Source organism: Asterias amurensis, chromosome 1 (assembly GCF_032118995.1).
Source record: "Asterias amurensis chromosome 1, ASM3211899v1".
Classification (NCBI taxonomy): Eukaryota; Metazoa; Echinodermata; class Asteroidea; order Forcipulatida; family Asteriidae; genus Asterias; species Asterias amurensis.
In genome coordinates this window covers 26,465,448-26,493,428 of record NC_092648.1, presented here as the reverse complement: position 1 = coordinate 26,493,428, position 27,981 = coordinate 26,465,448, and the positions used below count along the sequence as shown (strand labels likewise).

The 27,981-nt window shown below is 37.2% G+C and overlaps 1 protein-coding gene across 2 annotated transcripts; it reads right to left on the bottom strand.

Moving 5' to 3' along the window:
* Nucleotides 1–278: 278 nt before the first annotated feature.
* LOC139934828 (exportin-1-like) lies at nucleotides 279–27,981 on the bottom strand. 2 transcript variants are annotated; one of them, XM_071929235.1, is made up of 23 exons: nucleotides 27,635–27,981; nucleotides 23,347–23,472; nucleotides 22,862–22,963; nucleotides 22,590–22,724; nucleotides 16,326–16,486; nucleotides 15,814–15,928; nucleotides 15,073–15,192; nucleotides 14,372–14,500; nucleotides 13,692–13,850; nucleotides 12,712–12,918; nucleotides 12,107–12,245; nucleotides 11,399–11,502; nucleotides 11,040–11,274; nucleotides 10,418–10,581; nucleotides 9,544–9,678; nucleotides 8,939–9,043; nucleotides 7,905–8,090; nucleotides 7,277–7,399; nucleotides 6,651–6,891; nucleotides 6,165–6,299; nucleotides 5,354–5,516; nucleotides 4,871–4,967; nucleotides 279–4,584 (listed from the first exon to the last, which is right to left on the bottom strand). In XM_071929235.1, the coding sequence occupies exons 1-23, from the start codon at nucleotides 27,638–27,640 to the stop codon at nucleotides 4,438–4,440; spliced, it is 3,234 nt and encodes a 1,077-aa protein (XP_071785336.1). In that variant the 5' UTR covers nucleotides 27,641–27,981; the 3' UTR covers nucleotides 279–4,437. The 2 variants fall into 2 exon arrangements, with proteins under 2 accessions (XP_071785336.1, XP_071785345.1); XM_071929244.1 differs by lacking the exons at nucleotides 22,862–22,963; nucleotides 23,347–23,472; nucleotides 27,635–27,981 and adding an exon at nucleotides 20,535–20,608 and having other exon boundaries at nucleotides 22,590–22,722.

Below are 27,981 nucleotides of genomic sequence, written 5' to 3'. Positions count from 1 at the left end.
TCAGGAAAAAATCAAACACTTTCGATCTTGGCTGTGCTCCGTGGTCATAATGGGTTGATGTGGCTGGCAGCTGAATGCGTCCTTGCATGCCTGCTTCTCGAACATGTTGTAGCCGCGTCCTTCACATTTTAGCTCTAGCTGCGAGTAAGGACGATTAGCCCCCCAAATTAATATTATTATTCAATGACTTATAACAAGTTAGTTTTTCCCATGTTAACTGCATAGCATTTTAAAACTAGAGACACAAAATTCATACATTACTCACAAAAATAACACAGTTTTCTAGTAAAAGAATAGTTTATTAGGACTTTGATCAATCAGTTTCTAGGAACCATGGTGAAAGTTTGGCTTACTATTTTATGGTATTACCAACTTAAAACATAATTACATAAACTGCAACCTTAAAACAAACATCATTAGAATTAATTTGAGACGTTCACATAAAACAAAGGTAACAAACACAAAATCATGCTCACAAACTGTCCACTTACATGCTAGTGTTTTTTTCCTCAAATTCTATGCATATGTTGAAATAATCTGCTATTCAGTTTTCTTTAGAGACGCCTTGTATTATTTTCAATTTCCATTAGGTGGATTGTCTTCCTGAAGTTGTTGTATGCTAAGCAGATTCAGGGTCCTATTTCATAAATCTGCTTAAGCAGATAATTTCACTAAATAATTTTCTGCTAAGCAAGGACCGGAATCCAGTAACCTTGGCTGGTATCTTTGTTCTGGTCAGCATAATTGTATCGTTCTTAGCAATATTTTGTGCATAAGCATCTCCATGAAGTTTGGCCGTGACACAGACAGTGGTCAGCATGGGATTGTACACAGTCCAACTAGTTTCTCAAGAAATCAAGCTTATGACTAGAGAACACAATGAACAGATCCAAATTGTTATGCATTGTCGCTAAACTATCCAACACTTTGGAAGGAGGGGTTTGTCACTTCACACGGGTCAAAAATAGTGTGTATAAATAACAATTGTTCCAACTGTTGGCAACCTGCAAAGCACACCCAATGAACTGCCCACAGAACTACATGTCATCACAAAGCTGTCATTTGCAAATAGTCTAATGACAAATTGACTGTTTTTTTTTAAGTGTAAAATCACCCCAGCCAAGAACAAGATAACACATGTTGCACCTAATGGAATTATTTTCAATATGACGTCTTCCTACAGTAAGTGGTAAACACAGCTAATAATACATTTTGCTTGAATACTCGCAATCAAATAAGTTCTTTTTAAATTTTCAAACAATAGGTTGAATAATATGACAAGCCCAGGTTAATGTCAAATCCAAAAGGAGTGCTATCTATCTACATTATTCAAGATTTGACAAGACTAATAATAAGTACAACTATGGGAACAGTGTAATGTGTTTTTTTACCAGTCACATCGTCAAAATACTAATTGCACCTGTGTCGTTAACATAGACACTGTAACACAATGTTTCACTTGCATCATACACGTGCAGTTCCATTCACACTACAATTACGTACCCCCCTTTTTTATATCAGTTGGCAAGACAGTTTGGATGTGAAATTGGTTTTTAATTGAAAAGAATGCAAGTGTTTGTCAAGGCACCAAGGGATGGTTAAATTGCATGGCAATGGTTACACCCTGTATGGTAAAGTCATACTGAACAGGAATTCTCGAGTTGGGCCAACCAACTTCCACATACAAATGGCATTTCCACTGTACTTAAGAAGATAAATTTGGATGGAATCAATCATGAACAGGCAAGCAAATACCGTTCGTCAACAAGTGGGTGGAAAGTGCTAGCAAGACACAGCTTGACTTTGTACCATGTTTTTAAATTTTTATTGGCAAAGGTGAGAAATCTTTCTTATCTTTGCCAATCCAAAACGGCGAAATCAGCTGGGCCCAATTTCATAGCCCTGCTTACCATAAGCAGCAAATAATCGGCACTTGCGGCAACAATAACTCATAGATCATGGAATTTGTTGTCGTGCGCATGCTTACTCCACCTTTTACTAGGCTGTCACTAGGCATTCTTTGCTTACACAGCTAATGTAGAAATTTGGCACCAGCCATGTAAGTGAAGAATTATGATAAAAAAAAACGCAGAATTCGGCAGTAAGCAGAGCCATGAATGTGGTCCCTGATCAGCTGAAAAGTTACACGCCTGCATGAAGGAAAAATTGAAACTCTTGCGACTTATAATTTATACTTTACCATCTTTACCATGCTCGACAACATTTACATTCTGTAAAACGGGATCAAGATTTTGTAGGGGGGCTTGTATAAAAAGAAGACAAAAGAAATTTGGTTATAGCCAACAACGGTTATCTAAGGCACATTCTACATACACATGATACATATACAGAGTTCTAGAAATAAGGACCTTAAAACAGTGTACACAGATAAACCTTTAACCCTACCCATATTCTTACAAATGAGCCTTTCATTATCACCATTTCATTTTTTACAAAAGAATCACTATCTCTTCTAACAACAGTCTTTTCTTAGTTATCGAGGTCAACACATAACAAAAAAAATTACTCTCTTGAAAACATATTTATACTATTTACACATTGCGTATCAAATTTTGAACAATAGTAGTCAATATGACCAAATTCCTACAAAAAATTGTAGTAAATGTACAAGCACTCGATGGGAAAGGCTAGCCCAAAACTACAGCTTTGGTTTAATGCTACTACTGTTCTACAGAAGAAATCTATTTCACAGAAAAAAAAACAAGGGCATACAAAACAAATTCTGATGATGGCTTCAATGGGAGGCATTCGGGGACGCTAAGGCGGCAACATTGTCAACTGTTCTCAGAAATGTGCACATTCTCAGATCGTCACAACAGTTTAAGTTTACCAGGGATGTCTGCTGCCACCTGGCTTTCAAAAGTCTCCCAATAGTAACAAATTCAACAGCTTATACAATTATCACCTCCCCCCAAAAAAACTAAATACTCCAGTCTTATCATATAAAACATAACATGGTCTGCTCAACAAATTTGGCAAACACCATTCCACCATGGTTATTAACATTCTCACTTTAAACCTTCTGATGTTTGCTCATTTCGATATGAATTTTTCTTCACCGCTAATTATTTGCAAACAGTGTATAAAACATTTGCTAAGTGTACCAACCACTTACATCATGGACAAGTGCAAAAAATATACCATATTAAACAAAACAAGGGTATAAATAAAAATCAACATGCACCGCATGGACAATGTTCTTTCCTTTCTAAGAAATTTCTTATTTTTTCTTAAACTCCCGTCATATTCAAATGAGAAACTTCCTCACCTGTCATGCCTGTTTAAGATGAACACAAATTTCAGATACATGTAATTATACGCCAACAAATGAACAAAAAGAAGAAAAATCGTTCAACCTCGACGCTACTTTGTAATAATCCTTTCTCGATTTAACATTTCAATAGAAATCAGCTGCTCCTTATCCAAATAAAAACCTGAAATGTAAAATGGGAGAGACAAACCCGTTGTACCACTGAATCTACTTAAATACTGAACAATTGAAAGAGTCATCCCATCCAAAAGTTGTGATCTAATTGAATCAAAACATTTTTTTACTTAATTTTTTAATGGTCTAATGCAAATGTCAATCCATCTAGAAAATGATAAAGCTATTACACGATAAAACTACCTCGAAAGGAAAGTAGATAAAAGGTCTCTCATCCAAAATAGTTATTTCATCCAACTACTTGTTCAAATCACAAATTCCATGTGGTAAAAAGGGGCCTTAAAGACATTGGACACTATTGGTAATTGTCAAAGACCAGTCTTCTCACTTGGTGTATCTCAATATATGCATAAAATAACAAACTTGTGAAATTTGAGCTCAATCGATCAGTGAAGTTGCAAGATAATAATGAAAGTAATAATGAAAGAAAAAACAACCATGTCACACGAAGTCGTGTGCTTTCAGATGCTTGATTTTGAGACCTCAAATTCTAAACCCGAGGTCTCAAAATCAAATACGTGGAAAATTACTTCTTTCTCAAAAACTATATTACTTCAGTGGGAGACATTTCTCACAATGTGTTATAACATCAACCTCTTCCCATTACTCATTACCAAGTAAGGTTTTTATGATAATAATTATTTTGAGTAATCACCAAAGGTGTCCAGTGGCTTTAATCTCGTTTCATCTCAGGATAGACGGGATGTTAGTACAGACGTAAACTTCCACGTCTTGCCATAATGTCATGAAGAGTGAAATAAGATAATACATTATGACTTCATGAAAGGAAACACATATTGTACTCATTCATACATCATGTTCAGGTACTTCCCTTATCTAAGCATTACATGGCCGATGTGCATTTTCAAGTTGGACCATGGGGTAAAAGGACGGACACCGCAGCTTTAACTTCATCTAAAAAGGAAACACAAACTGTATCCTACTGACTGACAAACACTGCCCAAGCGTCTCTAGTCTTGCATTTCTTCTGGCATGTCATGAGGGTTGATAATGCCTGGTACAGAGAGCTGAATCTTGCGTTTCTCCTCGGTGGCTAGTCTCAGCTGAGCCTCTCTCTCCTCCAGGAACAGGTCGCTTGTGTCATCGCCAGCTACCTCCTAATAGTTGGGATGGACATTGAAATGGGCATTTATTAGCATGGTGATCAAAAGCAAAGACTCATGCAATGTCATCTGGAACATGAGTCTGTTAGATGAGGACAGGGGTCCAAGGGTCTGAAACTAGGTAACGAAATTTAAAAAGGCATGTTGAAATTATTGCATTTTCCACGATTTAGTTACAGAACTGTACCCTCATCAGCGCTTGAGAAATACACCAAGTATATTTTATTTATCACGAGGCAGAGACAACACAACTTGACTTGAGATAAAAGTCTGGGCTTACTTTGATCTGTACCAGGAAATCTCGCAGATGTTCTTTGAAGGCAGGAATGTCCTGGTTCAGACTGAACAGTCCCTTCACGAATAACTTAATCTGGACACTGAAGTAAAAACACATTTATAAAAAAAAAAAGCAATCAATTTAATGCATTAATAATAATAATATGGACTTTTAGAACACACCTCTTGCTTGTTCTGTATTCTTTTTTTTCTCTCCAGATTTCTGTTCTTATTTCGCATTTAAGACCGAGGTGTGTTATAAAACACATAATGACTGGCATAATTTGGTAACTAGTGTAACGTCTATTCCAGTGGTTTTTCTTCCATTATTATCTCGCAACTTCGTGGACCAATTGAGCTCAAATTTTCAGTTTGTTATTTTATGATTATGTTGGGATACACCAAGTGAAAAGATTGTTCTTTGACAATTACCAATAGTGTCCAGTGTCTTTAAACATGATAATGAAGTATGACTCTAAAGACTTACTCCTGTAGATGAGGGAAAGCCGATTTTAATAAACTGGCAGTGAAGTCCTTGATGTATAACTCGTTGGTTACACTTCCCTGGCTAGTCCCTAGTGGTACAGTTATCTTGCTGGTCTCCACAATACTGAACATGTACGCCAGGATGCTAGCATGCATAGTCAGACCTGTGGATCAAATCAAAAGATGTGTTTAAAAAATATATATATTTCTCATTTTGATTCAAACAAATTTCAAGGACTCACAGCACCCAAGAAAAAAATTATAACGCACAAAACAAAAACACGACTGTCATTTAACGGTTGGGTCATCGTTTGCTGAAGTGCTGATTTATGGCAAAATTATCAAGAAAGATAAAGTCACTATGCACTTCACTTTCACAGCTATTAAAGTTTCAGTTCAATAATATATCTTCTTGATGAGAAAACAAGAAGATATGTGAACTGTATTTTCATCAAGAATGTTGAGTCTATAGACCGTATTGAATACGATGTCACCGTTCAGATATCTGACCTACAGCATGGCGTCTGTGTGTGTGTACGTGTAGGTGTCCGTACAAATCAAACCCTGAATGTTGCGTGCTGCGTGCTTCATTGATGTACGTGTTTGGACGCGCACACGGTTTGCCCTACAAGATGGCGACTTTAAAGCAAGCGAAAAAGCAGTTATTCGATACGGTCTATTGTTTTTTTTATATGCACCAATCGCATCTGGCTGTATTGAAATAACTTCGCAGGATGCTTACTACTACCACCACCTTTACAATTAGTAGGCTTCCGGATAAAAATTACTCTATTTCTTTTAGGGGTCTTTACCTGCAGTATGTGATGTATCTGTAACTACAGACAATACGTGTTGTAAGACGTCAGTGTAGTAGGTCTGGTAAAAGCCCTGGGCTGCAGAATTCTCCTGCCACACATTCTGAAGCAGTCCATACAAGATGGAAAGTCCTACAATAACAAACACACACAAACATGTATAACAAATTCCATTATGAAACATTTAACCACTTGTTTTTCTCCTTGATCTGACATTTTGTTTGGCTCTTTAACCACATCTATAAATAGTATGAATTTGGATTTGACAACAATTACATAAAGCCTTTAAGCACAAGACCTAATCAGAACTAAAACAAAACTTGCCTTGGAAATCAGGTTACCAGCCAAATTATCAAAAAGTTAACATTGTTGCGACTGGTGCCCAACTAATTTTTGCTTATAAAAAAGAAATTTGCTAAGCAGTATTTTCTGTTTGACAGCTTTATGAAGTTTGGCTCATAGGTCACAGAGGGAGTTTCCTACCTGTATCTGCGACATTTCGCATGGTGTGTTTAACAGCCCAGATGATGGAGTCCAACACCAGCTTGAACTGCCTTGCAGGAATGTTGAGCAGTGCAGGGAAGCAGTGGTTGTTGACTGCCTGCAGTAGCAGGAAGAAGTTTGTCCGATGCTCTGGGTACTCCTCCAGGTTCTTGTTGATCATTTCAAGGGTACATTCAAAGACTGCGTCAAAGATCTTGGGCACCTCGTCTGTGATGTGATTCTATTGAGAAGAAGGAGGCCACATTAATAGTATAAGTTTAGTTTTGGGAAAATTGAGGCACTGTATGGTGAGGTATCAATGTATAATTGGTTTGCGGTAACACCATGTGTGTATCTACTTCCTAGGTAGATTATGTCTTTAGAGATCTATCTTTCTATACTTTCTGTAAGATATTTAAGAAATCGGTGGAGTAGATTGTTGGAACTCGTGAGCATTGAGAAATTTACTTTAACCCATTTAAAAACTATTCCACGATCACAATCAGTTTGACTAATGAGAACATTTGCTGTAGGCTATGTATGATCAAATAATGGTTCTGTCTCCAACTACGTTCATAAATGTTTCTGTTTCTATCAATCTAATTTAACATTCAAATATCGTTTACCTCCAGCTTATTAATTATTGTTGCCATCGTGCTAAGGACTTCTGGTTCCCTAGCGGCCGGGATGTTCTTCTTGTAGTATGCTAACACCGTCTCCAAAAGAGGAGGGATAAAATTCTCGCAAACCTGTTAAAGACAAAACAGATGCAGAAACTGCTTTAAAAAATCCACTAAAATTATGCAATCTTTCAGAATTAATTTTGAAGACGCAAAGAGTGAAATTTGCCTCTTTTAAGTCAAGTGGATTCAACACGAATTATTTATAAATAGACCTATTGGATTGGCTGCCATCATTGATGAAATGTGCACGCCCGAAAGGCTATCATGGGCCGAGAGTCATGCGCAGATCGTACACGCATGCATTTTACTATTGCTTGTAATCAAAGATGGTAGTCAATGACGTCATGTGCAATCCATCTATCAGACATGCAACTTTCTAATTGCAAAAAAAAACAGGAAATAGCTGATCACACTTCCCATTTGTAATGATTTTCAGTTTTCTATGGCACTGTTTTGAAGGGGAAAAAAGAGGAAACCAGCTGATCAGCTGAAAAGTGCCTGATCGATAGGGAGAATGAAGACAGTAGAAATGAGCCGATGAATTCATAACAAATGATGAACGAAAACTGACCATATGGGGGTCTGATGACCTGCTGACCCATCCCGAGATGAGCTTGAGTGTTTCCTTCTTGACGGTGCGCATGCTGCGTATCAGCGGCTGCTTTGTGACTACCTCCCCGTTGCTGGTGATCGCTGCCGAGATGTTCTCACTCATACACTTGTACACATTCAGCATGTCCAGGTATATTCTCCCAAGCTGTAATCAAAGGACAACATGGAAAATATAGTCAACAAAATTATACTACAACTTGATCTGGCTCCATTAGTCTGTTAATCTGAACGACCAAAATTCTCCCACAGTCCTACCCCTTATTTTGCAAGAATTTGAAGGATTCAGTACTGTCCAGCCACACAAAACACATTAAGGGGAATAGATGGCATTCTCAACAGCTCTCGATTTCACAAAGGTTTAAGGTTTATCTTACTACAAATCTCTCTTAATTACTAATGTCACAGTACAAATCAATATGGTCATATTGAGAACTCATCTCATGAATCTTTAGTGCTTTGTGGAATTGATCCCAGAGTCAGAAGAGATTTGAGTGTTTAGCGACTATATGACGATAAATTGATTCTGTCAGATTAAGAAAGATTTCTGACCTAAAATAGAGACAAGGTTACAACTTATCAACTCCTGAATGAATACAGAGCCACCTTTTGACCCATGTTACCTGCTGTCATCACCACATCTAAATCTTGGTTCTGCCATTTTGGGAGTCAAATTTCCCTATGGTTACTGTGCATTTAAAACAGACCTATGGCTGGTGATGAAACCAGCACCATGCCATTTGACTACCAAAATGACAGACTCTGGAAAAAGAGTAGCTACATGACGCCAGTAAAAAGGGTCTCTATTTAAAAACATACAACTGTACTTTCCAACTGAACATCAGGGTACTGTAGATTTTGGCACTTATAAACCATATGTCGTAAGCACAGAATTCTGCAATACTCACAGCTATGAAATTGACACCGATTGTAAGGTATCAGGTTGGTCATTTGCAAATAGGCACACACACAAAATTTTGAGCTACATAAATTTACCTGAACAACAAACGGATGACCGACAGCTTTGCAAGCTCGAACATCTGTCTTCAGAATACTTCCAAGCTGTTTAATGACCTCTTCTGTCCGTAGAATATCCACATTCTGAAATATACCAAAATTAAATTGACTGATTAAGTTGAACATAGCATTGTAAGGATTGGATTTTCCATCTTGTATAGCAGTATCTTTACACAGGCACGTGATAGGCTGCTAAAAAAGAACCTGAACTGTGAGTTCAAAGTGTGAATGTTTGAAAGCATGAAGCCTACTATTATTATACTAGTATACATTGATCTTTGGTTTTTAAACCCCCAATCTGTAGTCTGGGGAATTCTATTTGAGTTTATCTTCAGGTTTTTAGTAATAAAAAACAATTATTTAGAAACTGGGTTTTCTTTTCGTTTTTTTTGGGGGGGGGAAACCCCCCCCCCCCCCCCCCCAAAAAAAAAAGGGTTTCAGAAAAAAAAAAAGGGATAATCTCATAAAGAAATTAATTGTATTAATTGTATTTAATTTTTTTTTTTTTTTACTGGAACAAACCCCATACTCTGGGGAAGGGTTAAAAAAGAAAGAAAAACCAGATATGGACTGTGATTACAAACCTTTGTAGCCTGTTGGATGATCCCATCCCACACCTGATTGGGCAGAAGCATGTATTTCTCAATCAGGTGTTCCTGTACCATACTATCTGTCTGTGCGCTGACCATGTAACCAACCGCTTCATAAAAAGTGTGTACCTATACAAGAGAAGAAAGGTCCAATTTACTGACTGTTATTTTCAAATTCACTAATATATTCCATAACAAAGGGGAGGGCAACAACATTAAAAATGTAAAACAAAATTAATTTGCCTAAATGTTTATACAGCTTTGAACAAATGCATGACTAACAATTATTAGTATAAATACATTTTATACTTTCATTTATTTTTTCAGGTCATGAACAGGAAAAGATGCAAAGTATCAGATAATAACATGATACCCTTGTGAAATCAGACATTTGCAAATACTATGCCAAGTTATACTGACCAATTCTGTAATGTTCCTTTGGTCTCAATTTTCTACAGGTTTGTCAGTTTATGTATATGGTAGATTACATCAGGTGCTTACACTGCCATCAACTGTTTTGTTAGCAAAAACCAATTTTGTAATGTTCCTTTAAGAAACGCATCAGTCTGAATTGCTAAGCAAAGCGTGTTGTCACAACATATCAATATTGACCCATTTCACCTGACCTCATCATCAGAAAAATCTTGAATGCGCCATACTGGTGGGCAATTTCACTGTGCGTTTTTATATATAACTCTATGCTGTGCGTTATGCAGTGAAGTGCACATTTTAGGCGACGCGGCATTAAACCTAACTGTGGCATCAGTCGCCGCGTGTGACGCGCGTTCAAGGGGTCAATAGACAACCCATCTTAAGATGAATCTTAGTGAGCATTTATAAAATCAACATTTTCTTTTGAATGGCTCACCTGCTGTGGTTGAAGATCACAGATGATTGTGTTGATGGTATTCAGAATCTCTTCAATGAACGGCATCACCTCACCGACTTGGACCTGTACAAAATGACGCCGGCACTTTTGCGCTATCTTGATGAAGGTGTCACATGCCATGTCCTGAACGCCATCGTGTGTTTCTAAAAAATATCATGAAAACAGAGTAAGAGAATTATGATCCTGATGTAGTCTTTGGGAATTTTTAATTGTTATAACAAAACAAAATGATCAACTTTTATGAGGCACAAACAAAAATTGGAATATATGAAAAACTTCTATTATGAATATCAGCTGCACTTAAACAGATTTTTATTTCATTTCATTTATTCTCAAAAAAGCAAACTTATTCACTGTACTAGCCAAGAATCCACTGGAGAGAAGAAATGAAGGGAAGTTTCAACTATACATTTAGGAGGAAAATACCCCTGAGAACTATTCCAGCGAAAAACCATTACAGTCAGGCAGGGACTGCAAAACTATCCAGTGCCCCAGCGGGGTCCTTGAGATGAAATGCAAGGAAAGATATCACTCTGCCAACCTGACCGCTTGATATAATAAACGCTACAAAAATAATAAAAGGGTCGAGCAAGATACATACCATGCATGAACTCAAAGAGCTTATTGACGACAGTCTTCAGGAATTTCCAATGAGCTCGGAGGAATCTTGGGTACTGTCCGACCACGTACATGATGTTGGATGCAATGATGGCCTTGTTGTCCTTCCCTCTCTTCTGCTCACACAGTCCCAGGAGGTCCTTGATGACAGTGACAAGGAATCGCTTTTCATCTTCTTCATGCATGGCACCACTGATGGAGCCAATGGCCCAGCATAACTACAAAACATAAACAAAATAACATGGTTTGTGTTGTCTTGTATGGCACTGACCTGTCTATCCACCTTATAAACAAAAACAAATACTTTATTGGGAAAATGAATGACATGGGATGAATTCTTACCGTGTTGAGATTTTTCCAGGAGAATTCATGTCCGCTGACTTGTAACGTGAGTTTCTCTGTCATGATTTGCTCAGTATCACCATAATCTAAATGTGTCAAGTACACTGAGGAAAGAAAAATTAAAAAAAGTGAAAGTTATGCCTTAGAAAAAATCTGTAAAGGGAAGTAAGAACATATTCTAAATGTTGATTTGGTTGTTAAATTTTGGTTGTTTTGGTTGGAACTTTGGTTGTTAAATGAACGCTGATTTCAAGTTTAACAGGTTTTGCTAACACTGTTTGCATTATTGTGAGAGGGTTAAAAGCTTAAAGGCAGTGGACACTATTGATTATTGTCAAAGACTAGCCTCCGAAGTTGGTGTATCTTAACATATGCATAAAATAACAAACATGTGAAAATTTGAGCTCAATTGGTCATCCAACTTGCGAGATATTAATGAAAGAAAAAAACACCTTTGTCACACGAAGTTGTGTGCGTTTAAGATGGTTGATTTCGAGACCTCAAGTTCTAAGTCTGAGGTCTCGAAATCAAATTCGTGGAAAATTACTTCTTTCGCAAAAAACTATGGCACTTCAGAGGGAGCCCTTTCTCACAATGTTTTATACCATCAACCTCTCCCCATTACTCGTCACCATGAAAGATTATCAAGTTCAAAGAAGAAACCATTCTCAACTTAATATTGGGCACTGGTGTCTTGTGTGAACTCACCAAGTGTCTCCCTCATGTTCTTGTACATGTTGATTGAATCCGTGTCTTTCATGAACTCCCGTACCACTTCTCCCTGGTCATTCTCTACAACAAGCACCTCCTCTGGCTTAGCCATGCGGGAAATCATCACACGGCGCACCTAAACAACAATGGACACATTCAGAATTCAAGATTTTTATTGTATTGATATAAAAAGCATGAAATTTGTCTTCCCTGTGTATAAGGAAAATAAATACAAAAATGAAATCTTATTGTTTAGAGGGGTGTCTTTATGTTGGATGGGCGGTAGGAAAATCAACTAATAACTTTTTCTAAAAGCAACCGAGGCCAAAATTGTGATTACAGCAACTCACTCTCCTAAAGAGTCTGCATTTTTAAGCTGTTTAAGCAAGAATGCGTTTTAATGTGAATTATACACAAGCAAACCTTCCTCACTAACCTTTGAAACTCAAGCCCAGGTTTGCTGGCACTGTTGGCATCAGTTGTTCACATCGTATGATTCTTTGATCCATAACGATTTAATGCATTGAGATTTTTAAAGTGGCTTTTTCAAAAGGAAATGCTTGAGAATGTATTTGTACATCTATTGTATACATGGTAATCACCTTTGAAAGTTTGTCCAGATACAGTTGTCTCCTTGGTGGAATCTCCTGTGTAGTGCTGCCAGTTATGTGTAATGGTGACGCCGGTGTTGTGGATGAGAAGGGACTCTCCCTGTACAGCTCTGATGCTAGTGTGTTCCAGTACTCCAGGCAAATCTTAAAAATTTCAGTGTCTTCAACTTCGGAGATCAGAAGCAAATACTGATGCGCCTGTTTTTCAGGAAAATTGTCAGAACACTTAAAGACTGTACTCCACAAGAACAAGAAATAGGAAATCTAATTTTCATAAACTTTGTTAGCTCTTTTAATAGTTTGGTTTTAAATATATCTTGAGCGGCTCACAAAATGTATTCACATACAAGTACATACATTCCAGGGCCCAAATTCATAGAGCTGCTTAAGCAAAAAATTTGCTTAAGCATGGAAATAGCTTGCTTATTTTACACATAACAATTGAGTTGAGTCCTAGCCGGTAATCTGATTTTACAAAGCAAAGATTGTTTTGCTCAAGCAAATTTTTTCGCTTGAGCAGCTCGATGAAATTGGGCCCAGGACCAGCACAGGCCAGAGGCTATCGATTTTAGTATTGGGCCGGAAAACTTACTACTGTACGATTCCAGCAGTCTGGTGTTCAAATGTTCAAATGTTAACATTGGTCTACAAAAATATCTTCCAACTTCTTGGAGTATCAAAGAATACTAATCCATAACACAAAAAAGACAAGTCCAATTTTGATACAGCTGCTTAGGTAGAACATTTTTGCTCACCGATTTCCTGCCTAGCAGAAATGAGCAGGTTACCAGTCACAAATTGTACATGGTACTTTAGCTGATAACCTTAATCAGGTAAGCATAATGTTGCTGTGCTTAGCTCCTTTCTGTGCTTAAGAGGCTCTGTGAAATTGGGCCCGGATCAGAATCAGTGGACAAGCCACACCCACACCGAACAACATCGAGCCGGACTCAGCCTGATGGTACCCTCACCTCAAGAAGAATGTCTCGCAGCTCAGATTTCTTTTCAATCAGCGTCACATGCTCCTTGAAGAAGGTGCAAAGGAACAAACTCAAATTCTGGATGAATTTTTGCTCTTCATCTTGTCCGCTGGCGTATGCACCCTTAATGTCCGTGGACAATGGTAAGATCTGAAAAATAGTTCCATGACGTGATGTGGGTAAGTTATTGGGGAAAATTGAATCAATACTGAAGATGTTCCTTCTCCAAAGAGAGTAGCCCGCATGCAAGTTCAAAATTACACCTTTTCACATAGATCACATTTTTTTAAACAAATCGAGTTGAGAAACGGTTAGTTTCAATGTAAACTCATAATTATCATTGCATTCTGCAAACCTTAATCAAAAACAGAAAATGAACCAGCAACCGTCAATTGCCTCCATTCCATTTTCCATACATTAATATGCAGGCTAGCAGGCCTGATACTTCACAGAGGCACTGAGGGTGATTGCCTCCATGTCCCTTGGGACCCTTGAAATGCCCCAGTAGAAATTTACAATTTTCTCATAGGGTGCCCTTTACCAAGGATGAAATGCCTCCCTTTCAAAAATGAAATATACAGGCCTGAATAGGAACGTTACCAATAACAATGATAGTTTTACAATTTCTTGGTTAGGCAAAAAGCAAACCTTTGAAGAAGTTCAACAATTACCTGTTTAAGTTGAGTCATGGCCAGTGTGAACAACACCACAAACTGCTGCTCATATTGACTGACGTTAACACCTGCTATTTCTGTCAAGCATTTCATTGTCACATTCCTGAACAGCGGTACATTCATGAACTGCAAATCAAAAACAGGAAGAAAATAAGAATCAATCATTTCGGTGGAATTTTGTGTTGTGCATTCATGTGTAAGAGAAACTGACCACTCCAAGACAGACTACTTCACTGCTGTTTTTGTATACCAAACAAGGCGCTGCCAAAACATAGGGTTCGAACTGCCTCTTATGTATTTCTACCTAACAGACTCGATGGACTAGTTGGTAACACACTGCTCTAGAATTGCAAGGGTCGTGGGTTCGAATCTCACCCAAGTAACATGCCTGTGATATTTTTTCATGGACTCGGAAAAAGTACCAAGTATACAGTGCTAACACACATCGGTGTATGTGTAAAAAACAAAATTAATTTTTCCTTGACTAAAATCTTTGTTGTTTTTCTCCCACATCTAAACCTGAAACTGCCTGCCTTGTCTTCTCTCCATTGGGCTCTTGGTTGATAGTGCAGTGATTAAGTTTGCTTGTCTGCGAGTCCTTTGCTTCACAACCAGAATAGATTAAATTAAACGAAATAACATCCATTGCAATTAAATACAAAATAAACAAGGAGTCATCTTTGGAGGGGTGCACTTACTTTATAAATAAGAGTGTTGATCAACTTGGTTTCAAAGATATAACCAAGAGGAATCCAGTTGAGAAATCTCAGCAGAGTTTGTAAGCAGCCGTCTACCAAATGAATATTTTGTGAATTGTCCTGGGGGAAAAGAATACAGAAGGAATTAACAAAGATCAGATTTACAACATTTTAATGCAAGTTCCAATAAAATCAGAAATGTTGCCATGTCTGTGACCATTTCGCTTAAATAAATAAAAATGTCTCTAAGTCATAAAAACAATGCCAATCCAAACTTCCTTTAACTCTTTGGTGCACAAGGCGGTCGCTAGCGACCACCAAAACACATTTAAATTGGACTTTGATATACAATCTTGAAAATTACAACACCCATACATACCGCCCCGATTCAATGTCACCATGTAATGTTTTACATGGTACTGTGGCGCAATTTGCTGCCGATCAGACCAGGAACACCGGGGCGAAACCCTTTCTCTTTTCGATAAGTGCACTGGGTTCTTTTACATGCGTTACACAACACATGGGGCCAACAGCTTTACGTCCCATCCGAAGGACGAAGCAATGGTTAAGTGTCTTGCTTTAAGGACACAATTGTCACGACTGGGGGATTCGAACCCACACTCTGCTGATCAGAACACCAGAGTTTGAATGGGGCTCTTAACCGTTCTGCCACGACACTTCCACTGGTTGATTGCAATTGGCAACTTTTGATTCAAATTTTGTTTTGCAGTATTTTATTACCATGACAAACTGGCACAAAGTGAACACTTTTGAGAATTCATTGCACATGCTGTCCTTCAGATGCTTGGCCTTAGCCTGTGTCATTTGTCCGCTGGAGAAATCAAACACCTCCTCACTGCAAGAAAACAGTTCATAAAATAGAAAAAAACTAAAAACAGGGATGTGATATGCAGTTGGGAAAAAAAACCTGTACTGTGAGCGCAAAGTGTGAAAGCTTGCGAGCATAAAAGCTTGCGAGCATGAAAGCCTGCACAAATTAAATCATACATTTAAATCTGGGATGTTCTCTATGGTTTTATATTCGTGTTTTCAGGAATTTGATCTTAATAATATGGTTATAAAAATACACAAGATTTCCGGTTTTAATACGGAGAAATCACATCCCTGTAAAAAGCAGTCAAGCTTTTACCCGACAATAAAACAAGAACGGCACACTGTCTGACTCAAGAAAATGAAGTTCAATTTTTTTACAAACAGACTTTGTGAAAAACACAAAACAAGATGCAACTTACCTCAGTAATTTCAGAATTGCCAAGTTGTTTTGACACAGAGATTCATTTGTTTCACTCGCCCCGACAATGTCACTAATGAAGGTTGGCCAGTTTCTGGGCCATTCGTGCTTGAGTATCTGCACCAAGATCATGTTCAGCTTACCAAGGTACACCCGTTCGGTCTGTACAGGAGGGAAACATAATCAACAGGCTGGTTAAAACTCAAAAGAGCTATTCACACGACAGCAATTTAACTAGGGTCCCATTCTTAATTTCGGCATGGTTGTAAAATGTAGCAATGTTTAACAAGATGTTGCAAGAGAGTTCGGACAGTAGAGAAACATTGTTGTCCTTTCACACGAGGTACATTTTGTAAAACTGTACAGCCATGCTACAATTAAGCAAAGGACCCTTTCTAAATTGCTCTTGTGTGAAAGGGGTTAAAGATGCTGCTAAACACTCCTGTGTGTCAACTTGTTTAGGGTTTGTTTTAATGCAAACTACATGACTGCATGGTTGTACCATGGAAAAACTGTTAAGTGTGTATTTAAGCTAATGTACATTATAGACCAGTGTGTACCAACCGATTGGACCAGTGCAGTGGCCAGCCAGTGGGAAGTGTGTGTGGTGGGATTTGTACTGGGAGCCATATGTACATGTAGTGGAATGATAATTTGGTCATGTTGTCCTTTGTCCATGGGGGAGAGTTGTGTAGGGAAGGAGCCTAAATGTACATAGCATAATAAAGAACAATATTTAATGTTATTATGAAATACTAATAAGCAGAGTCATAAATTTCAACACAGCTTGATATTGAGTAATCTACTAACAAGAATCAACACCATTCATAGTTCCTGAGCATTGCATTGCTTGACAACGTTGATCCTTTGTAATCAATTGACTCAAATTCAGGCAACATTGCATACCAGATTTATCTTTACAGTGGAAATTATGTCTACGTAACAGTATACAGTCAACTGGATCTTTGATGAAACTTTCCAATGCAGTATTTTGTAATAAGTGTATTAATGATAAATCTGTTCATGTTTACCCACTCATCACCCTGACCAGATTAAAAAGGGATTACAATGGATTGGAACAATGTACTTTGATACACCATGATAACGAAACAACTTTGACCAACTTATCTAATAACTTCACTTTAAAGGAACACGTTGCCTTGGATCGGTCGAGTTGGCCTTTGAAAAGCGTTTGTAACCGTTTTTTATAAAATGCATATGGGTAGAAAGATGTTGTAAAAGTAGAATACAATGATCCACACAAACATGCTTTGAAATTGCGTGGTTTTCCTTTTACCTCGTCGACTAACACGCCGGCCATTTATGGGTGTCAAAATTTTGACTCCCATAAATGGCTGATGGTGTTAGTTCGCACAGTAGAAGGAAAACCAAGCAATTTCGAGGCAAACTTGTGTGGATCATTGTATTCTACTTTTAAAATATCTTTCCAACCATATGCATTATATAAAAAACGGTTACAAACGTTTTTGTTTTGACCAACTCGTCCCATCCAAGGCAACGTGTTCCTTTAAACATACTGAGAAGTTTATCTGTGGAAACCGGGCTCCACAAACACGGAAAGACCAGTGCGGGACTTTCAAACAAAGTCCTCAATATGCCCGGCTCAGTGCACAGTAGATTTACATTACAATATGACAAAGCATGCCATAAAACACAGTCCTGAATCCCATTACAACGATCCAGACACCCAAACCGACACTCTTAGCATGATTTCACAATCACTTCTCTCACTTCAAGTTGACAAGTGAATAATTGTTGTGATCAGTTTTCTGTGTCCTTCATATACATCCAACCTGCACTTTAAAGACACCATTAGTATTGGATGTATTATCCACACCCAGACTGAGTTTGGAACAACACGATTCTCACCGACAAGAATTCATGTTAACCACCCATTTTCCCCTATCAGTTTTATGAAGATAGAAGAGAACAAAATGGGGGACAAATTGTACAAGTTTGAATCGTGAAAAGAATTTCTGCCTGAGGAGTCACGTTAAATTCTACATTCATTTTTTCAAAGTTGACCAAATGATTGGAATGGTTTGTTTTCAGAGTAATAGTTTATTTTATTTCTGTCTTCTTAACTCAAGTGCATGAAAGGTTGTTTGAAGGTTTGCTTTGCAGGTGTACACATCCTTTAATAGGTTATGCTGTTTAAGGGCAGTGGACACTATTGGTGATTACTCAAAATAATTGTGAGCATAAAAACTTACTTGGTAACAAGTAATGAAGAGCTGATGATAGTGTAAAACATTGTGAGAACGGGCTCCCTCTGAATTAACTTAGTTTTTGAGAAATAAATATTTTTTTCATGAATTTGATTTCCAGACCTCATATAATTAGATTTTGAGGTCTCGAAATCATGCATGCATCTGAATGCACATAACTTTGTGTGACAAGGGTGTTTTTTCTTTCATTATTATCTTGGAACTTCAGCCACCAATTTCACAGGTTTGTTATTTTATGCATATGTTTAGACACACGACGTGAGAAGACTGGCGTTGACAATTACCAATAGTGTCCAGTGTCTTTAAGTAAACTTCTCAATAGCTGATCACAACATTCTCCACTGAACAATTTTGAATTTGCTTTGATATTGAAAACAACTAGGATATTATTTTTAGAGTAATTTTTCCACTTTAAAAAGGAGATTTAGAGGCAAAAATTATTTCTGCAAAGTTAAAACAACTTGCCAGGTGAATTGAATAATTCACTAATTGTTTTCAATGATGTCAAAGACTTAAAGGTATCATGTCTTATCAAAACCTCTGTTCTTATTAATCTTACAAGCACCATCAAATACCACAAAGACATTGTTCCCATTTGGTTTGCATTTACCTATCATAAAATCGATATCTAACAAACTTAAAATCAACCGGTTCCAAAACTGGAGAAAACCAGAATCCAGAGAGTCCAGTTAATATTTACATATTAAATTTGGTGGTTGTTTTTAAAACTGGGAACGTGATTTGTGATACTTCAACAGAGATTGTGAATTCATTGTTCTTGATCAATCAGAACACAAACAATTTCAAGCACTCTACTCATTTGAGTATCAAAGACTGGGGTAAATTATCTCTTGCTGACCTGAAAGCAACACAAAATGTCTTCTTGTAAGATCAATGTCCACAGCCTTGCACTGGCATAAATGTGGTGGTCTGATTCCCAAACAATCTTGGTAAATTTTTGAGGGTCAATTAATTTGATTGACGATAGCAACACTTAAGAGAACTGGAACAGACCACTCGCAAGACCAGTATAATCAAGATCTTCCTGGGACAAGGTGTGTCAATAATGACTGAATTCATTTTGCTGTACGTCAGGTCAAGGCATGTTTACCCAAGTAGTTTTGAGATTGTTTTTGCACCTGCCTGTAGCAATATTACAGACAAGCCTTTTGAAATGCTCACAAACAGTGAATCGCACAGAATTACGACCCAAAAAGCTGCTTGCTAATGGATTCTTCAAACTTGAAATTGCTTACGAGAGTTCCACTTACATGTTACCACTTCACAAAGTTACCAATGTTTGGCTAGGAATAACGTCAGTGTCTCAAACCCTTAGTAAATAAAGAATTTTCCTCTTTTGAGGTTTTCAGCAAGTGAGATATAGTGATCCCTGTCAAATTGTAATGTATGGCTACTACATGTATGTTCTGATGTTGCCATTCCGAATGCAAAAGGATGGCAAGTCATCTTTGATTGGTCAAACCTATTTACATACACATGAACAATCGGAAAATACTGTTTATCCCAACCGATAAATAACCCCTCTATAAACTTCAACTTGACTCCCATGGTTATGTTTTTTACAGAGGCATCTTTTATGGTAACCCAAGGGCAAAGTTCTTTAAACTTGGTCAATGAAACAACAATTTGTTATCATTTACAATGACCCAATCATTCAGAAACTCCCCAGTAGGTTTTTAAAATAGCTAAAAACAATTTTTTCTTGTTTGAAGTGGTAATTATGAGAACTGGTTATTTTGGGACAGATTATATTGATCAAACCGTTTTGGGTTCATAAAAAAGGGGCACCAAAATAAGTAGAGTCAATACTGGTCAATGTTTATAGTGGGGGTCATGTTGAACCAAATTAACTCGGGCCCAAAACTATGAACAGATTATCATGATCACTGCATTATTCTAATATATCTTGATAATTTATTTAACACTTCCATTATACTTACGACACGAACCCACTGCCTCAAATCAGAGGAAATTGATTCCGATTGCTGAATCGAATATCAAATCGGAAAAGGATCTGAAGAATTTGAAATACGCAGATAAGATTAACAATTTTTTTAACAGACTCCATCAAAACCAGAAATAAATCACAAAATTATTTCCAAACAGAATTTTTGTTTTAAGAGTTCAATCCTTACTGATGCATGCAATAATAAATACTTCAGTAAGAAAAATAATGTCTCTTGCTCAGAAAGCAATTATTAAACCATTCACCTCAAATATTCCGGTCCTTTCAGAATTTTTTTTCTTCAGAAATTTAACATATTAATATATTTGCATTTGAGATTTAAAATCCCAGGGAACCGGTATTAAATGCTTCGTTTGTTTTCATAGGCAAGAATGAGAAATTCAAGATTATTCCTTCTTTTGATGGAGCTCGTCGTACATAAATTCAACAATGAGTAAATTCTGAGGATGATTTGCAAGTTTATTCAGTCCAAACTTGAAAACAACTTTCAAATCACATTAGATGATGTACTTGATGACATGACACATTTAGTTCTACCACAAAGCGTAAAAAAATTAATTAATAAATAAACAACCGTGACACTCTTCATATAAAGCATGGTCTGTATCCAAACTTTAACATCAAATTTTTAGGTATTTTTTCACTCTTAACTTTCTAGACTCACACAGACACCTTTCAAACTCAAACATTCAGCTCATCGCACTCCCCCCAAAAAAACACATGCAAACATTTCATTTGGCTTAGTCAGGAAAATAAAATGCTTGCAAGTGCTCGATTACATCACAATCTTTGGATTTGAACATAGCTTAAGTGGATAAACAACTTGAAATTTTCAAATCATTTACCATTAAGTTACATTCGGGTGACAACCATGACAGCCAGCAGACTTCATTCATTCCTTAACTCACTCACTCATCAGTCGTCAAGAAACACTGTACAATTGAAACCACAAACGCTTCACTCCACAAAATAAAACGCAAACACCTTTAGGTCACAATAAAGCATACAATTCTCCATTGCTCACAATTTCCACCTCATGTCATACACAACAAATCAACTCAAGTGTGCATGATTTTAGACAAATATTTGTCAGTTAGCTCAACCTAGGCTTTGGTAGCATACACTGAACTGGGATTTATGGTACTGGCAAACAACTGCACATATCAACAGGTATATTACAGAATTTTAAAAAGGTCCTAAATTGAATGCGAGTGAGCGCCGAGCTTACAAAAAAAAAGTTTATACTACCATGCATGATACTCAACAAGTTCAAAACATTGGGTCTTCATCATTATAAAAGCGCCTGCTAGCATTTGATTGTTGGTTCTTATTATGAGATAACAAAGAATTCCAAACTGTATTGAAAATGATGTGCCCATGTTTGCATGTCGCTTGTGATTGGGAGGGATGTATGTGTGCGCGTTGTGTACATCTTGGCATGTAGTTCAGTTGCGCGGCATTTCATTCAACCAGTTATTAACATTTGTCTGATTGCAATCTGATTTGCTATATAAAAACATCCAAGACAAAAAAATTGCAAAGTTTGATTTCCATCAAAAGTCGAGAGGGTCCCATCCCTGCAACAATCATAAATTTGTTCCCATTGAAAAGTAATCTCACTTCAACTAACACATCGTATGAAAACACAAAAGCGATATAAGAGGTGCTACAATTTTTAATCACGTTTAAAAAAGATTAACGGTTTTAATTTTTCTATGTAAAATGTATAGCAACAGCAAGTGAAATCAAAACTTACAGGCAGTTTCAAAACAATTATCACAACTAGGCATGGTATTTTTTTAGGGAAGTGTTTGGTTCTGCACACAGCAAGGCCACGGATTGCTAGTAGGATTGACGCATATCATTTCAGGACCACATTATTAAATGGTTTCCTGGTCTTCGAATTGATGTTACTTTACAACTTCAGTATAAAAAAAATAAAACTAGGTGTGAAGAATTTTCATTGCTGCATGAATTGACATATTTCCCCCCCCCCCCCACCCAGCCTTTTTGTCCAAATTATACTTACTTCCATGGCTGAGGAATCTGAGGAGATCTTTATTATGAGGCCAACTATAAATTTCTTTATTCCTTCACACTGAGTTCTGGGAAGTACCTTCCATCTCGTCTTTATCACCGTTTCTAGAATTTGGAGTCCATAGTACTGCAAAATAACCAAAAAAAGCAAACAATGTTAGTTATGATTATCTAATGCTACCTCTGTTTTGTTTTGACTTTGCAAACATTTAGTGTTGACATTCATCCTAGAGGTTCAAACAGCCTTGATTGTGAATGTATTACCTTAGTTTGTGGATTACTTGAATACTCTAGAATAGTATCAACTCGTGTCCAAGCATCTGGGTGCTCCTTCAGGCTGGTCAAAATCTGCTGGGCAACTTGTTGCTGAAAGGAATGATAGTAAACAAATAATCACTTTTGAGTGAATAATTTTATTGAAAATAACCAAAAGAGGCTCATAAACTCGAAGAACATTTAAGAGTGATCAAACTGACTTTAAGAACTCAATACCATTTCAATCAAATCCTGAATAGATGGAAGGGGACACTATGTAATTGAAAAGAATCACAAAAGGCTAATTAATGCAAAAGAATCTGTTTGTTGGAACAGAGAAACAAGATAATGCAAGGCAATTTTAGAGTGACCACACTGACTTTAAGAACTTTATTATTACAATCAGATCCCTAATGATGGAAGGGAAAATTTTAAACTTTATTAAAATAATAATAATAATTTTAGTTATAAACTGCATCAGTTATTGATCGTACCTGTGTTCCGGCACCGTTGTAAAGGCAGCCTACAACGCTGTCCAGCAGATTGATGTCCAATTTCTGACTGAAGTCAAGCAATTTCCCTGATTGCTCAGTCACCGTTGCCATGCTTTCCGATTGCAGCTAGGAAGACAAAATACAAAAGTGTAAATCTATTGATTGGGTACTGTAGGCCTGGAATTTTATCTTGAAAGGGCGAGGCAATTTTCACTTTGCAATAGGACACTTCATTGGAAAATCTTTAAGTCAATTTGAAACTCTTGAAGGGACACCAAGGCCATTATCAGGGGCACCGGAGGCCATGCCCGCCGTGGCCTGGATGTTCTTCCAGACCTCTAATATACCATTTACAATAAATTTATTGATTGAGCTTTACGTTTCTCACAAAATGCTTCAGATTTTTAAAAGAAAATCTGCTAAAATGTACTTATATTTCTATCAGTAGTTTTCCAATGGTTGCATTCTTTTTTAAATCATGAACCTTAAACCACCCAAAAGTATTTTAAAATGGTAAATGGAAATGCAGGCTCAATAGGCCTACACTGAAATGGAGTGATTAAAAGTTACAAACTCTTACTATTTTCAGTGTTTATAGGCTAAGGGTGCATAGTCATTCACATGTTGATACACGTTTTGGTTGGTTTTGAGAACTTAGAATAAAAATATTATGGATACGAAGTGGTACCCTTTGTTGTGATATCTGTCATTTCCTTTCGGAGGCTGTATAAAGCCAGTTTGCTGGTTATAGTCAACAAGTCTACTACATTAACAGCATGTTATCTCCCAAGCCATAGTGTTAGCCAGAGGGGTGTCTGGGTGTCTTTTGGAGACCCTGTTTTTAATTTGGACACCCTGTTTCATCTGTCATTTACATGTAAACTTATTGTAAGTGAACAATTTGGACACCCAGTTTTAAAATTTCCAGCAAATTTGGACACCCTTTGACCAAATCCTGGCTAAAACCTTGTCCCAAGCCTTTACAAATGTCAAAGCCAACCTTTCAAGACATTGTGTACTATTAGTAATTGCCAAAGACCAGTTTCTCATTTGGTGTATCTCAACATGCACAAAACAACAAACCTGCGAAAATTTGAGCTCATTGGTCGTCGAAGTTGCGAGATAATAATGACAGAGAAAACACCCTTGTCACATGCAGTTGTGTGCTTCCCGATGTTTGATTTTGAGACAGCTCAAAATCTAATTTGGGGGTCTCAAAATAAAATTCGTGAAAATTACTTCTACTACGTAACTTCAGAGGGAGCCGTTTCTCACAATGTTTTATACTATCAACAGCTCCCCATACTCTTTGCTAAGTAAGGTTTAATGCAAATAATTATTTTAAGTAGTTGCCAAGACTGTCCTGTATGGCAAACTTATTGAAGGTTGTCTCCCCCAAACCCCCACCCTCACCCCCCCCCCCCCCCTCTTCTAACACACACTTGTGTGAGCTGCAGTTATTTGGCTACATTTATTTTTGAAGGAAGCTTTGCTATAAATTTATTTAAACTATTTTAAGAATTTTTCTTTTTGGAGAAAGAGTGAAATAATATGAATTGAAGAATCCATGACATATTTAACTAACCTTTCTAAGTTTTTTGACAACATTTACAAGATATTTATTTTCCTGAAGCCCCAACGAAAACATGCCGTGTGTCAATATTTTTTTTTAAAGGAAAAAACAGGAAATTCTCTTTGTCGTCACACTCAGAAAATGAGTCACTCTCTTTTTCATTTGGATAAACTGAACTGTATTTTTGTTTTTGAATTGTTGAGTTGTTCAGACAAGTGTGCCATGCTTCGACTAGTTTGATTTTGTAACATGTTAAAATGATTTTCTAGTTGGGTCATTCCGTGTCAAATCACCCAGTGGGTTAAAATTTGGTTCAAATTTGTAGAAATATTGTCTTTAGAAAGGAAATTTGCTTTCCAAATCTGCCAATTGCTTTTATTGTAGGAACTTCTTTAGGTTTAGTAACCTTTTGACAATGACCTTTTTGGGGGGTGATTCGCAACACAATAACTCAGTTCCAAAACCGTTCTAAAGGAATCTCAAATAATACACTTATGAAGGCCAAAAATTAAGTTAACTGGTGTTTTCCACGAGTTGCTTTTATTTGAAATAACTGTGTTAATTTTAAACAAAAACTTTTTAGTCCAAAATATCTCCCAATTCTGTTGTTTGTTTTGTACCATATCAAATAATTACCTACATCATGACTAAGAAATACTAGGAAAGGATATTAAAATTAAATTATGAGATCCTCTTTTTTTTAAGCTAAAGTGAGCGTTTCTACAATAACAAGACGACCCATGAGAAGACCAGAATCAAAATAGGGAAATATTCTTAATAAATTTTGAATCTCTTATTTTTTTTGTAGACCATGGATTTGTACATTGTATTTTACCTACAAACACACAAGTGAGCATTCACTAATCACTCGGCGTCCGATCCTAGGCACAGACCTACCAAATCTCACGCATTAGGCATGAGACGCACGCATTAGGGCTCTGTATCACGCTCTCACGCGCCGCAACCATTTTAGGCCAGGCTTGGGAAAAAAATATATATCTAAAATTAACGTCAATGCATTGCCATATTGTGCACACGTGTACAAAGATTGCACAAACTTTAGATTGCATGCAGTTTATCAAAATCATCAAATTGAGCTGCCGTACGAACAAAACGCAAATTTGCAGATTGCGCAAGCTTTTGCTCTTCCAGCCAATAGACCCATCCAGTAGGCTCCGCCCACGACGCCGTTTGAGCAAGAACATGTGGGGCTCTCCAATGCTTATTTGCACAACTCTGCAGCGCGCGCCCCAAGATATGCGCACGCATGTCGGACCTTATTTGTCGGACCTTCGTTGCATTGTGATTGGTCAATATGCAATGGGGCGGAGCTTAATGGATCGATCTATTCAGCAGAGCGCAAATTGCTCACACATTTGTCCCGATTCGTGTAACAAATTCGTTCAATGCGCTCCACGAGCGTAGACTCTACACAATTACACGCAGAAGTCGTGAGTGGAGTATTTTGTACCATTTCTATATTAGCCAATGATTTTTCTTTTAGGGGGAAATAGTCTGACACAATCGTACCTCCACAAAACCAGCAACATCACAGACAACTGTGTACCTCATGTATAATATTTTTAATTTTATTTTTAAACAAGATATTTTTTTGAGCTGCGATTCCGTTATCCGTGTGTTAAAAAAGGGCCTTCCAAAATGAAAATGGGGGGTAGGGTGAGCTTTGAAAAATCTCAAACATAGCTGGCCTCTGCATCTCTTTAGGCAATGTCCAAAATGTTAAAAACAGCATTCAAAAACAGCCCTAACCATGTTGTAATATTGAGTAAAAAGAAGCAGTAAATATTGACTTAAAAAAATTGTCTGAGATTTGCTTAGCAGAAATTCAGTAGTTAGACAATTAATGGTTAGTTAGTACAAACCAGCATTATATAGTACTGCTTGGCTATACATCTTAACATTCTGGTATGCATTATATTTTGTGCTAAAATTCTTTCTGTGCACAGCTTTACCTAAACCATGGAGATCGACAAGGCTGGGCATGTGTACACTTGACTTAGGTTCATGTACTACTAGGTAGGTAACATGTTCGGTGAAGACAACGTTATTTTTAAAGACAGCGTAGGCCTACCTCAACATGCATAAAATAACAAATCTGTGAAAATTTGAGCTCAATCGGTTGTCAAAGTTGTGAGATAATGAAAGAAAATTGTGTGCTTTCTGAGGCTTGATTTCGAGACCTCGAATTCTAAACTTGAGGTCTCGAAATCAAAATCAAATTCATGAAAAATTACTTTTTTCTTGGAAACTACGTCACTTCAATCAGAGGGCGCTGTTTCTCACAATGTTTTGTACAATTAACCTCTCCCAATTACTTGTAATTAAAAAAAGGTTTTATGATGATAATTATTTTGAGTAATTAAGAATAGTGTCCACTGCCTTTAATTGACGAAAAATGTGCATTCCACACTGCCTTTAATTAACGAAAAATGTGCATTCCATTTGTTTTGCCATGGAGGATTCCTCCATGGTTTTGCAAAAAGGAAAACTCAGTCAAACAGTAACCACGGTTTCAAACTACTTGCCATCAAGGACCTACAAAATCATACTCTATTTCTTATTCTACTTCCTAGTTATTACTAAATTTCGAGGGGAAAAGAAGTCGGAATTATTTCACCACAATACTGAATTTCACAACCAACATCAAAACATGTGGGCTTCGACCAATGACAGTGCCACAAATCCGAGCCTTACCTTCATCAGCCAATCACAGTGTGTTTATAGGAGACGACTATCTTGCACGCTGAGTGCACTGCTGCAATTCCAACAATAGTGTTTGGGGTATGCGTCCAGCGAATATCCTGCCCCGTATCGAATGATTAGGCAACACTTCAAGAACGAGTGTGTATCGCCATGCTTCTATACGACCTCAAAAATTGGTTTTCATGTAAAATAACGAATTTTTTAAGAAGCAGAGGGGAAAATATATACTAAGTGTGCGATTTTCTAGCCCAGAGAACGATATTCACGTCCACTGACGACGAGATTCAGTGATTGAGTGATGGAAATTTTCTGGCTAGATGGAACCGGTTATAACCAGT